The sequence below is a fragment of the Marmota marmota genome, unplaced genomic scaffold (assembly GCF_001458135.2).
Source record: "Marmota marmota marmota unplaced genomic scaffold, marMar, whole genome shotgun sequence".
Taxonomy (NCBI): domain Eukaryota; kingdom Metazoa; phylum Chordata; class Mammalia; order Rodentia; family Sciuridae; genus Marmota; species Marmota marmota.
In genome coordinates, this window is record NW_026000229.1 from 11425900 (window position 1) to 11438735 (window position 12836).

The following is a 12836-nucleotide window of genomic DNA, read 5'->3' on the forward strand; positions in this document are numbered from 1 at the left end:
GGTTTGGGCATTTAGTTCCATGTATGTGATGATATCACACCTCACTGAAATTATTAAATGATGAATTTTAGCCTGGCAGATCATAGGCAGTTTCCCCCTATCCTCTCTCAACAACAGAGCCAATCTGTACTGATTTGGGAAAATTCTTTTAGTGCAATAAGAACTGAAGAAAACAGTTAAGAACTGATTATCTGTTGTGATTTCAATACCACTGTTAATATAGAGTATTTTCTATTTCTAAAAGTCTTTTTTCTATGTATACTCAATTGAGGACTTTAAAATAGCACATGGAACAATTCATACTTTATACTAACCACTTAACAAATCACAGTTTAACCCTGGTTTTATGTCCTGGTTTGAGTAAATGTCTTGTGTTTTCCTCTCATCTTTTTGAGTTGAAGTGGGGTGGTTGACAGCACTCTGGCTGCAGAGCTAGTGTAGGCAGCTTTCCTCTTCTGCTGGCTGTTCCCTTCCAGGCTTTCAGCTTTTCTCTAGTGAGAGGAACCTGGGCACTTCCAAACCCTGAAGAAAAAGTAATCAGGTACCTTCTGAGCAATTCTATTCATCATTCTGCACCATTATCTCTACCTCTCACCTCAATCTGAAAGCTGTATTAAAGCTTGTTCTCCTTTTCAATCCATCAGAATGAAGTAACATGTTCATACATGGGTCATGTCTGTTGATACTTTCTTTTTCATCAATCTTCTCCCTGTTTCTCAGATAATTTAAGTAGGAGTCGAGTGAGATAAAAAGTATACTCTTGTGTTTATACCAGCCATCCCACAGAAGAGAAAAATGAGTTCTGAAATGTACAGATATTTAAAGTAAAGAATTATTGAATATTTACATGGGAATAGTACTCTGCTCAGTACTGTAAGGATTTCTGAGTGAATACAAGGAGTTAATTTTCTACTAGGAGCAGTAAGAGTAATGACTCCTAATTCCTGTTTCCATATTTATTGAATATACTTATAGACTATCTACTATAAATAGGATCTGTTTTTGTACAAGCCATGCAGTCCCTATTATCAAGAAACCTGCAATATAGTTGTGAAAGGAAGACTTAGTTGTTTGTTCAACAAACACCTACAGTGTGCCAGTTACTGTTCTAAGTGTCAGGATATTGCCAGGTGCAAAGTTGTTGCCCTCATGCAGCTCCCAGGTTATTGAGAGAGAAAAACAATAAACAAATGACCAATTGCATCAGAGCAGATGCTACGAAGGAAACAGTATTAAAGGATGAAGATGGAGAGAGTGGGGGCTCCAGAGAAGTTCACAGGCTGAGGGGGAGGCAAGTTCCAACCCTTGATGAGGGAGTGTGTTTCGCCCACCTGTGGGACAGTAGAAGCTCAGGTTGGCAGAAGTGCTGTGTACACGATGGAGCGGGCAGAAGGAGAGAGTGGTAAAATAACCAGGTGCTGTGTTAAGAAGAATTTTGAGTGGTAAAGACTTCAAATATATGTCTTCTGAAGACCAACAGCTTGCGGAAGGCTTATATCAGCCATTAGTTGTGCCTGGGTCACTGCCTCTTGGAGCTGGAAGGGCAAGGAACATTCTCTTCTTGTTGCTAAGAAGGCCTGGTCAGGAAGCTGGGTCTTCATGGGTGGAGTTGACTTAGTTTGTCTGAGCAGGGGTGGGTTAAGGAGTGGAGGAAATGGGTGAGGATTCTGAGAGGAAGGCTGGGAATGAGGGCTCTATGATGAGCCAGGAGCCATAGTGGGCACCTGTAGTCCCAGGCAGGAGGATTGACTGAGTCTGGGCAACACAGTGATTTTGAGAATCTGGGATTGGCCTGGGCAACACAGTGACCCGTGTCTCAAAAACAATAAAAAAATAAGAGTGATATGATGAAGTGAGCTGTTAATAAATGTCAAATGCCTCTTGAGGAACAGTCCTCTAGTAGAATGAATGAAACTAGAAACATATTTTGGAAATTGTGGCTACAGAATATCTTTTTAAAGGGACCTGTCCCCGAATTCTAGATCCGAACTCATTATAATGGTAGTTGAATAAATTGATTAAACAAACAAGTAATATAAAACATGAAAAATTATCTAGAGGAATTAAAGCAATCTTTTTTTTTAACTTTAAGAGTGATGTTTCTAAATTGGTTATTATGCAGATTTGAAGACCAATTGGATTTTTTAAAAAGGAGGTTATTTGTTCTCTTGCTTAATCATTGTGTTCTGTTTTTGTTAAAGCAAATCTCTAAACTGGAATAAAGTTCCAAAGCTGTAAGTGTTAAAAAATGGAACATATACCCAACAGAGTTATTTAGAGATCTTTTATATATCCAAGTCAGTGTCTCTTCTTAACACCGCATCTTGATACTTTGTTTTAGCAGTCCTCAGAAAAGGAAATAATCTCCATATTGTCTTTCAAACTTAATGTGGTTTCCTCCTCCTCTCCATTAAAAAAAAAAATTTTTTTTAGTTGTAGTTGGACACAATACCTTTATTTTATTTATTTTTATGTGGTGCTGAGGATCGAACCCAGCGCCTTGCACTTGCTAGGCGAGCACTGTACTGCTGAGCGCCAGCCCCAGCCCTTCCCCTCCATTTTTTAAAAACTAAATTCTTCCTATGAAGTGGTATGTGATGTTTTATAGCACAACATTCATATTGTGTCTAGTAAAAAATTTACTTTTTAAATTTTGTGAGTTTAGTTAAAATAAATCCTTAATAAGTTTAAAAAATTGGTAGTGTTTTAAATTATACTTTGATTTTTTTAAAGCCTCTATCCTTAAAGATGCTTTCCATTTAGGGGTTTTTAAGTGGAAATACTGCCATCTTGTGTTATACACAGTAAAATTTAATGTTGAATGAACTGAAAGTCACTGGTTGGGTGTATTGACTATTGAGGAAAATATTACTGTTCCATATTCTTATACTTGTTAATTTGTCTTTTCTTAATGTTTTACCCAAGCGAAATTTGACACACATGCAAGATGAAATAAACATGAAGTCAAATCAGAGGGAGCATCAAAACATTCAGGTACAAAGAAAAAAAATTAATATCTTACTTTTAAAAGAATTTCAGTGTGTATATAGTGGGATGGGGGAAGTGAGAACAGAGACACAGGTGAAATGAATGGGGAAAGGAAAGGAAGTTTGTTATGGTTGGGATATTTTCTTACTCTTCTTCAAAAATTGACTTTTGTTATGAGTGTTTGAGTCTGTATTAAGTAACTCAAGTATATAACAGAAGTATAGTATAGAATACATTGTTTCGATTACACTAGAAAATCAAATAACTTAGCAATTTTATTAACTCTTTTTGATTTTCATGTCTTTTATAAACCATACATTTATGTTCATGTTGTAAAATTAATTATGGTAATAAAAGTAATGGTAATATAAAAAAATAAAATCTAAACTTTAAAAATTTTTTATTTTTATGAAGAAAAATAATTTTGTTAAACTAACTACACAGTGCCTTTTTATGTTGGTCAAAGTTTTCCAGAGTAATTATTAAGTGGATTATGTTGAGTAAAGAACTCATACTTAGTTTATTACTGGAACATCATTAAATTATAAGTTAAATAGCTGCTTTCAATATAATAAAAACATTTTATTTGGGTTTCTAGGTAGTGTTGAGAAAGTAGACTGTGCACTTAAGTAGGAACCTTTCATATTTTATCAGAGTCGTGAAATGATTAGTTTAACAGAAGCATTAGAATGTTTCATAAACTTTGGAGTTTTTTTTTTTTTTTGTACCAGGGATTGAACCCAGAGGAGTTTAACCACTGAGTCATATCACCCCGCACTCCCAGTTTTTTTAAAAAAGTCTTATTTAGAGACAGGGTCTCACTGAGTTTCTTAGGGCCTTGCTAAGTTCCTGATGCTGTCTTTGAACTCGCAATCCTCCTGCACTCCTAGGATTACAGGTGTGCACCACTGTACCCAGCAACTTGGGAATTCTTAAGCAAAAGTTAAAGTGGCATATTCTGCCATATTCTGTTTCCAAGTGTTGCTTTTATTTTTTATTTGTTGAAATCAAATTGATTAGTTACTCTCTTTAATATACTTGTATATATTATCATTGGACAGCAATTTTATTACTCATTTTTAGATTTTGAGTAACATTGTCATTGAAATTATATCATTTGTACTTAAAGCTGTTTTATATATATGTATATCTGTGATAGCAAACTGCTTTTTAAATTTATTTTATAAAAATTTTTATCTGTTTTCTCTCTTAAGGATCTGGAGATTGAAAATGAAGATTTGAAAGAGCGGTTGAGAAAAATTCAGCAAGAACAAAGGATACTATTGGATAAAGTCAATGGTTTACAATTACAGTTGAATGAGGTAAATAATCTGCACAGTATTTTTAAAAATCTGAAAACTGTTTTAGTACCTATAATTATCAATAAGATATTGTTACCAGTTGCCTGTCATTTCAGGTCACAATGCTAAAGGAGGTAAAATCAAGTCATTGTCCTGAGGACAGTTGTGTCTTACTAGAGGCCAAACCCTTTCCTTGAAGCTTCTAATGTAAATATATAAAGTAATGCAACCCAGATGATAAGTAAGGACATGTGAGGGACATTCAGAGGAGAAAGGAGAGAGCTGTGAGCTGTTGCTTCTAAGGTGGTACTTCCTGCAAGAAGATGGTATTTTGACTGAATTTTGTAGCAAGCAAGAAGGAACAAAGGGATATTCCAGAGAGTGCTATTATGAACAAAGTCACAGAAACAGTGATCTATATTATATATTGTGTAAAAGTTGAAAATGCAAGAAATATCTATAAGCTATTATTTTTTAAAGAAAATATGAAATCCAGGATAATCATTTCACTCTTTAAATGCATATTTTATCATGTGTATGACTTGTCACAGGTGCCATCTTGTGTGATATTTTTATTTTAAGAGTGGGAAATAAGCCCATGATTGGGATAGCTGTCCTTTTGGTTCTAATTTTCCTCATTATTTTAATATATTTCTCTTTTAGATTTTCCTAAAATGGAATGTATCCAAAAGCAAATTCACCATCTTAACTGGAAATTAGTCATTCCCTTTTTTTTTTTTTTGTTCTAAGAGCCCTACTGACTGGTTTTGGTATCTGCACTAACCTTAGAATCATCTCTGAGTCCCCTTTCCTACTGCCTCTCCCCACTACATTGATTTAGTTGCCCTGAGGATAGTCACTGAGATAAAAATTGTGACAGGCTAAACTCAAGATTGGTTACACTTAAAGACTGAATTTTGATTTATAGATAGTGTAAAGTATGCATCAAGATGTGGCACACAGATAAAAAATGCATAAAAATTGATAAGTCCAATTAAAATAAAATGGAGATAATTATTGATAATTTTCAAGAATTGAAACTAGGTGATTGTGTACTTTGAGTATCAAGATGGAACAAAAATATAGATACAACTAAATATTACATTGTAGAACTATATACCATTAGATTTAAAGAGAAGATCTTAAAAGTGGTTAAGAAGGAAAGACAATGTAATTTATATGGACAAAAAGAAAAACCATTAATACCATCAAAATGCTAGCAAAAATGAGCTTCAGCCTAGACTTTTGTTTCCAAGCACTCATTCAAGAATGAGGGCAGAGTGAAGACATTTTCAGATTTCTGAAGACTAAGAGAATATGCCACACGTAGGCCTTCAATAAAATAATCATTAAAGAATGTACTTCTGCATCAAGAAAGATAAACTAAGAGGAAAGTTGTGGGATATAGGAAACACAGATGAGTCCGGAAATTGATAAATTATGTTGGTAAGATTAATTTTTCATTATAAAAATTAAATACTAACTTTGGTCGGGATAACTTCTTAGTTAAGGCAACAATTAGAATACATGCACATTCTTCCATTCACATCTCCACTGAAAGGAGAGTTAAGGGACATTTCAAAAGCATCTCTCAGGACAGGTATGGTAGGAACAGATATCATAGTAACAAAATATTGAATCTGGAAAGCAGATTAATGAACAATAAATTATTAGACTTGAGAAATTTGAATCTAAGGCCAGCAGTGGGGAAAGTGGAATGATTTATAATTCATAACCTCTAAAAAGCTTAGAAGTTGGTAGTGTCAGCTATCTCTGGATTTAGGAATGAAAGCTGAATGAGTAGTTAAAATTCTGTTTAAAAAAAAAACAGGTTCCTAAATACCTGACTCTTTTCATTCAGTTCTAACTGCTCCTCTTTATTCTTCTCAATAGAAGAATATCTGAACTGAGGACACCAAGTGTAGCCAAAGGTGGGTGCACTGTAAGAAACACACTAGGTTAAGTAATAGTGCTAAGATCCTGTTGCTCTGCAAGTGAGTCCTTTACAGCTGGCTGGAGATTGGAAGTCTTCTCAAAGGAATCTTTCCAGCCCAAGGAGGAAACACTTTAAAATGCTGAAATGAAGGGTTCCTTACCTAGCTGGCCCCATCATACTGTCTTGCAGTACAACCCTTAGTCATACACAGGTGTAGACATTTCAGTCACCTCTTTAAGTCTTCACTTTTGAACACAAGCAAAAACCAAGGTGCTGCATATTTATGAGCTGTGGAAGGTAGAGATTTAACACACAGGAGAATGTAAGAAATGGTTTGTGCAGGAAAGCAAGTTTTAAAAAACAAAACCCTAAAACTGACTACTCTTAATATTTTCAGTGACACAAGAAAATATCTCATCTAAAAGGGGAACATTCTGATATTTAAAAAAAAAAAAAAGTGAATCTGGGAAAACGCTCTGCAAGTATAGAAAAAAGATAAAGACTTATCAACTAGAAAAAAGTAGAAAGATTGGAAAACGGAAGAGCATAGTCCAGCATCTAAGTAATAGGTGTTCCAGAAAGAGATAGCAGAGGGGAGAAAATCATCAAAAAGGTAACTAAAGAAAATTTCCCAGAAATGAAAGACGTGCTTTTCCACATAGAGAAGACCCACCGTTGATGAAACTAGCAATTGTTGTGAAGCTTCAGAGAATTGAGGACGAAGAAGATCCTACCAACAACTGTCTCCCCCCGCTCCCTAAAAGAGTCAGGTAGCATGTTCAAGGATCAGAAATCAAAATGACTCTGAATCTCAACTGTAACATTGAAAATGGGAAGACAGTAGAGGATACCTTCAGAATTTTGAAGAAAATAAATTTCATGCTAAAATTCTATCGCCAAATACTCAATCAAACAAGAGGATAAAATAAAGATAATTTCATATACACAAGGTGTATTAGGTGTTTATTAATGTGTAATGTGTTACCCTCAAACTTAGAAGCTTTAAGAGCAGGATTGGTTCTGGCTCCAGGTCCCTCATGTTGAAGTCAGGCAGTCAACCAAGCTGCAGTATCTGAAGGGCTAAAGGATCTGCTCTGAAGCTAACTGACGTGATGCTTGTTAAAGGGTCCTCATTCCTTGCCATGAGAACTTCCCATAGGACAACTCATGACATAGTAGCTTTTAACAGAAAAATAAATTAGCAATTTTGATGTAGCATATAAAATTAATCCTGAACTTTGGAATTATAGAAGATATACATTCCTTTACTATAAATATAGAAAGATAGTGGCACAGATGTTCACTTTATTGTCCTCTAAATAATACTTAAAGTATTGAAAATGGACTTATTTTGTGTGTATGTGACATTTTACAATAAGGAAGCTCATACCAAAAAAAGAAGGCCATTATCAATAATTTAGGTGTATGATAATAGCAAAGGATTGAACTATAGTAGAGGCCAGGGGATTGAAGAAGCATCCGTAGGCAGAAGATATGAGGAGGAAGAGCAGATAGGACTTGGGAAGTTTCTTTTGACTTGAATCAAAAAAGTACATGTGTTCATATATGTATTTTTCTTAAAGAAATATGTGTTATGTAGGTCTCTACATAGAAGAGTAATTGAACTGAATTACACAAAACTTTGAATAATGTAAAAAAAAAAAAAAGTGCTTCTGAAGTCGGTAAGAAGAATGAACTACAGCAGACATGGTAGCACTTACCATTTTCTTCTCACATCCTTGTCTCCAATCTTAAAGACATTTACCAGTCTTTTAAAAATATATTTGCCACTCTCTTATCTTTTGAGATAAACTTTCAAGAATTAAAATACATTTCTTTTTCTTAAATTTAGGAAGTAATGGTTGCTGATGATCTGGAAAGTGAGGTAGGATGCTAAATTTTATTTTAAACATATAAAGTGTTTTGTAAATTTGAAGATAATATTGTAGTAAAGGTTTAAGTCCTAAATTGAGATGAAAAACAAGATTCTATTTCTAGTTATTGCTTAAAGGGAAAGAAAAACCTATGTATGACTTAAAATTGTTTTGAATATTGTTTTCTGTGGAACTTATCATGACATGATGAAAAATTCTAAACATTATAAAGGATGAACATACTAAGATTTAAATAACAGAGATTTGAATTTTTTTATAATATTTGTATATATTGCATGATTTATTAGCATATTTATGTTATTAATTCTACTAATAAATTCCACCAGGTTAGAGAATTCATTAACTCCAGTTCTCAAAGGAATTCCTATTTCATGCACAGGGTGATTTTACTCTGTATTTATTCCTTGCTTTTCAGAGAGAAAAGCTGAAGTCCCTCTTGGCAGCTAAAGAAAAGCAACATGAAGAAAGCTTAAGAACTATTGAGACTCTGAAAAATAGATTTAAATATCTTGAGGTATAGAAAACTTATTTATTTCCTATAATTCATAGTAGGTAGTAGTAGTAAGGGGCTTGGCATCAGACTTGAATTTGGGTTATAACTCTTTGTTATAGTGTGACCTCAGGATTTTGTTTAAAATCTCTGAGTTTTTTGCCTCTTTGGAAAAATTAGGACTATCTTGCCTTTCTTCAGAGAGTTGTAACGGTTAGGTGGAGTCATTACAGTTGACTAGCATGCTGTTGACACTTAGCTGCAGTCCAGATTCTTTTCCCCAACCTTCTTAGTTGTTTATTTGTACCTTTTCAAAACTTCATGTTTTTACCTGTAAATTTTCAGTGATTATAGTGGCAAGATTAATAATCATATAAATGAAAAGCAGTATGACCAGGGTTGTCTCAGGAAGAACTGTGTGCATATGGTCTAATTAGAACATCTTGGTGAGAATGGTATATTAATAAAGCTGACATCATATACTCATTTGGTTGAATCAGTTAGTTTTTAGTTTCTTCAAGATCATATTTTTAACTTTTATTGAAATATAATAGACATTTTAAAAGTACACACTTAAAGTGTGCAAGTTAATAAATTTTCAATTTAAACACATCCAGATCAAGAAACAGAATGTTACCAACACTTAAAGCCTCTCTCACACTTACTTCTTGTCACTCCTTGCTCTTGCTACATTAAGGGGAACCTCTCTCCAACTTTTAACTGTAATGCCATATTATATATTGTATAATGTCATTCATCATTAGGGATTGCTGAAAAAAGTGGCTGATTGAGAATGAATCTAATTCTTACTGGGAAATATAATTCCACAGTACTTTAAAAGTGTGTCTTAATTCACTTGTGCTGCTGTATCAAAGTGCCCAAGACTGGGTACTTTATAAAGAACAAAAGTTTATTTCTCACATTTATGAAGACTGGGAAATCCCAGATCAAGGTGCCCTCATTTGCTGTCTGGTGAGGGCCTCCTGGCTGCATCCTCATATGGTGGAAGTATACGAAACTGTGTTCTCCTTTGGCAGAAGGTGAAAGGGCAAAAAGGGGGCTAAGCTAGTTCCTGGTAGCTCTTCTATAAGGCACTAATTCATTCATGAAGGCAAAGCCCTTGTGACTTAATCACTTTCCAAAAGGCTCCACCTCTGGTACCACCTAAGTTAAGTTTCAGCATATTTTAAGGGACATGCAGAGTAAATTGTTTTCTTTGTAAATAAAAAAAGTATGTGTGCAGCTATGAAAAAAGAATGTAAAGCATGGATGACTTTCACAGATATAATGTTGCATGAAAGCAATCTGAACAAAGAGTACATACTGCACAGTTCTATTTCTATGAAATCTAAAAGCAGATAAACAGATCAGTGTTGTTGGATATTTAATAGAGGCCACCCTTTGGTGAAGGGGTTATAGGCCAGAGTGGTGCATGAAGAAGCTCCTGGGCTGCTGTACATACTCTGTATCTTGACATGGGTTGTGATTACACAGAGTATATGTGGGCAGAAATTATTGTAGTGGGCACTTAATGCTGGTGTACTCAGGCAGCTGAGTTAGGCCTTCATACATTTTTAAAAATAGAACAAAAGTGTTTTATTTATGGCTGCATTCTAAAGAGTGTTCAGAAACAGTTCTATAAGCTAAAACATAAGAATAATCTAACTGTAGGGATTTCTTTTTCACATTTGAAAGGTTATGAAATCTAGTCGTATTTGAAGACTTCTTTTTAAGGTTGTGAAATCTAGTCATAGTCAACATTTTCATAGAACAAATCATATTCTGCTTTGTGCAGTGTATGTGCATTAATGAACACATCAACCCTGTGTGATATGTTTTATTATTATCTGAACTTGATAAGTGAAGAAGCTGAAGAGCAGAGCGGTTTTACCCAGTGAGGGACTTCACAAATAGGAAGTAGCAGAGCCGAAACTTGAATCCAGGTATCTTAACTCACATGCTAGTTTTGCACTTAGAATAGCTTGAATGAGAAAATACAGGTGTATAAACAGGGCCTTTGAAGTAATCATCAAAGTCTGGCACCTGTAATTTGGGTACTGTTTTTACCTTACTTTTCTTCTACTCTGCATGTCTCAGGAATAAGTTGTTTTCTGTAGAGAAACTCTAGTTTTTCAGGTTTGTAACTTTCAATAAGGTCATAATAATCTGTAGAAAAGTTACCTTATTTTTCTTATCACAAAACCAATATGCATTTTTAAATTAGAAAATATAGTCAAACTAAAAGCAGAAAATAGAGACACCTGTCATCTTTGTGCTTTTAGTACCTGACCAATATCTTTGTAGTACTTTGTGCATTATTTGTTTTTCACATACTCATTTAACAGCTTGAGTCATATTGTACATTCCATTTTGTAACCCTTCTTTCAATATAATGGGGCTAGTTTCCTTAGTTGTTACAAATTAATTTTGATTAATTTTCATGCTAGGAATGATTTTTTACTTTCAAGAAGAAAATTGCAGGACCTATTTATATGTGACCCAGTATTTATGAAAGCAGCCATTAAAATCTAAGAATAAAATAAATAAAATAAAAACTTTCAATAAAATCAGGCTTTCATGTTCATGATTTTTGCATCCATGGATTAAGTAAACTGCAGATTGAAAATATTTTTAAAATTGCATCTTTACTGAACACATACTATTTTCTTGTTAATATTCCTAAATAACAACTATTTCCATAGCATTTTTCTTGTGTTAGGTATTGTAAGTAATATAGAGATGATTTAAATTATATGGAAGGTATGGATAGAAGTTAAATGCACATACTGTACCATTTTCTATAAGAGACTTGAGCATCTATAGATTTTGGCATCTGTGGGGTCCTGGAACAAATCCTCATGGACACCAAGGAACAACTTAAATATCCATTACTGTATCATCTCACATGTTTAAAAACTTCTTAAACTGCCAATAGCATTACTGTGAGTTATGTGTAATACTTAATATGAAGGTATTTCCCTTACATTTATAGAAAAAATACATGGAAATATGAATATTTTAGAATAAGTATAATTTTATAATCCATGCATTTGTTTTCATTTGAGAAATAAAGATAACAAAACCAAATTAAGGTTTTTTTAACTCCTTGTGTGCATAACCTCGATCCCTTACATCCACATACAAGCCTATTTAGGTTTTTACAAACTCTGATATTAAATATTGCATGGAATGAAGAACTTAAGTAAGCTTAGAGATATTTTTCACACATTTAGAGCATTAAGGTTTAATGGAGGTGGCATTAATTTAGCTATGAAACTCTAGACTTTTTATCATAGTAACTTAATGTAAGAATTTGATGTGTAGCTTTTGCTACTAATACTCCCAGAACTTCATCTGCATACACTTATTCTTGAAGTGTAATACTTTAGTTTATATATTAGATTCTTTGTATTTTCCTTACTTGGGAAAAGGAGCAAACCAAGGGTATTTCAAAGTATCTTAAGTGTTTATTGTATTCCTTTTCCTAACTGATACATTGACAGGTTTATTACTACCTTTGTGTGTAGGTCTTTGCCACAGTTTCATTTCCTGCTCTCTGTCTCCTTTTGCTTTCAAAAGTAATCAATATTCTATAAATTCCAAAGGAAAGGATTACACTAATATTTCATAGTCACTGAGTTAGGGTTTCTGCTCCCAACAGTCGTAAAGTAAAATGAGTCCTGGATGCAAACGGGGTACTTCTTTCCTTTTGAGGTAAAGCAGGGGCAAACACTAGATATTGAAAGTTGTTTCAGTTTGTTTGGGGCTCACTTTTTTTTTTTTTCTATAGAGCAATAAAGTTTTTCCTTGAAACACTTAACTGCTTTTAAATGCTTAGTGAAGTTGTTTATTCCCAGCTGATCTAATTGTTGTTAGTGCTGTGTCATTTTGTGGGATCAAATAGAATAATACTCAGGAGAAAAAAGGAATGTAAAAAATGTGGTTTTAATGACTGAATCATTTAGAGCTAAACTAGACTTTCAAGAAAATGAAGCAGCATTCACACAAGTGTTTTAATTTATGCTTCTGATTTCAGAGTGATCATTTAGGATCAGGAAGTCATTTCAGTAACCGTGAGTATAAAAATATTGGCTTTGTTATTATGGTTCTCCCAGTTCAAGCGAAAAAGAATATTTATACCTATTTATTTGTCTGATTGTACATAATACTCCTGCTGTTAAACTTTATACACCCACCTGTGTGTTACACTTCAGCAAGTAGAATAG

The 12836-nt window shown here is 33.8% G+C and overlaps 1 protein-coding gene across 3 annotated transcripts in view; it reads left to right on the plus strand.

Moving 5' to 3' along the window:
* The window catches only part of Uaca (uveal autoantigen with coiled-coil domains and ankyrin repeats), a 97018-nt gene that overhangs the window by 70212 nt on the left and 13970 nt on the right, over positions 1–12836 (plus strand). For all 3 annotated transcript variants that reach the window (XM_015480474.2, XM_048793245.1, XM_048793244.1), the window contains 5 exons: positions 2926–2994; positions 4203–4310; positions 8078–8110; positions 8536–8634; positions 12647–12683. In XM_015480474.2, the coding sequence (XP_015335960.1) occupies positions 2926–2994; positions 4203–4310; positions 8078–8110; positions 8536–8634; positions 12647–12683 (346 nt within the window). The remainder of the gene's footprint in view (positions 1–2925; positions 2995–4202; positions 4311–8077; positions 8111–8535; positions 8635–12646; positions 12684–12836) is intronic.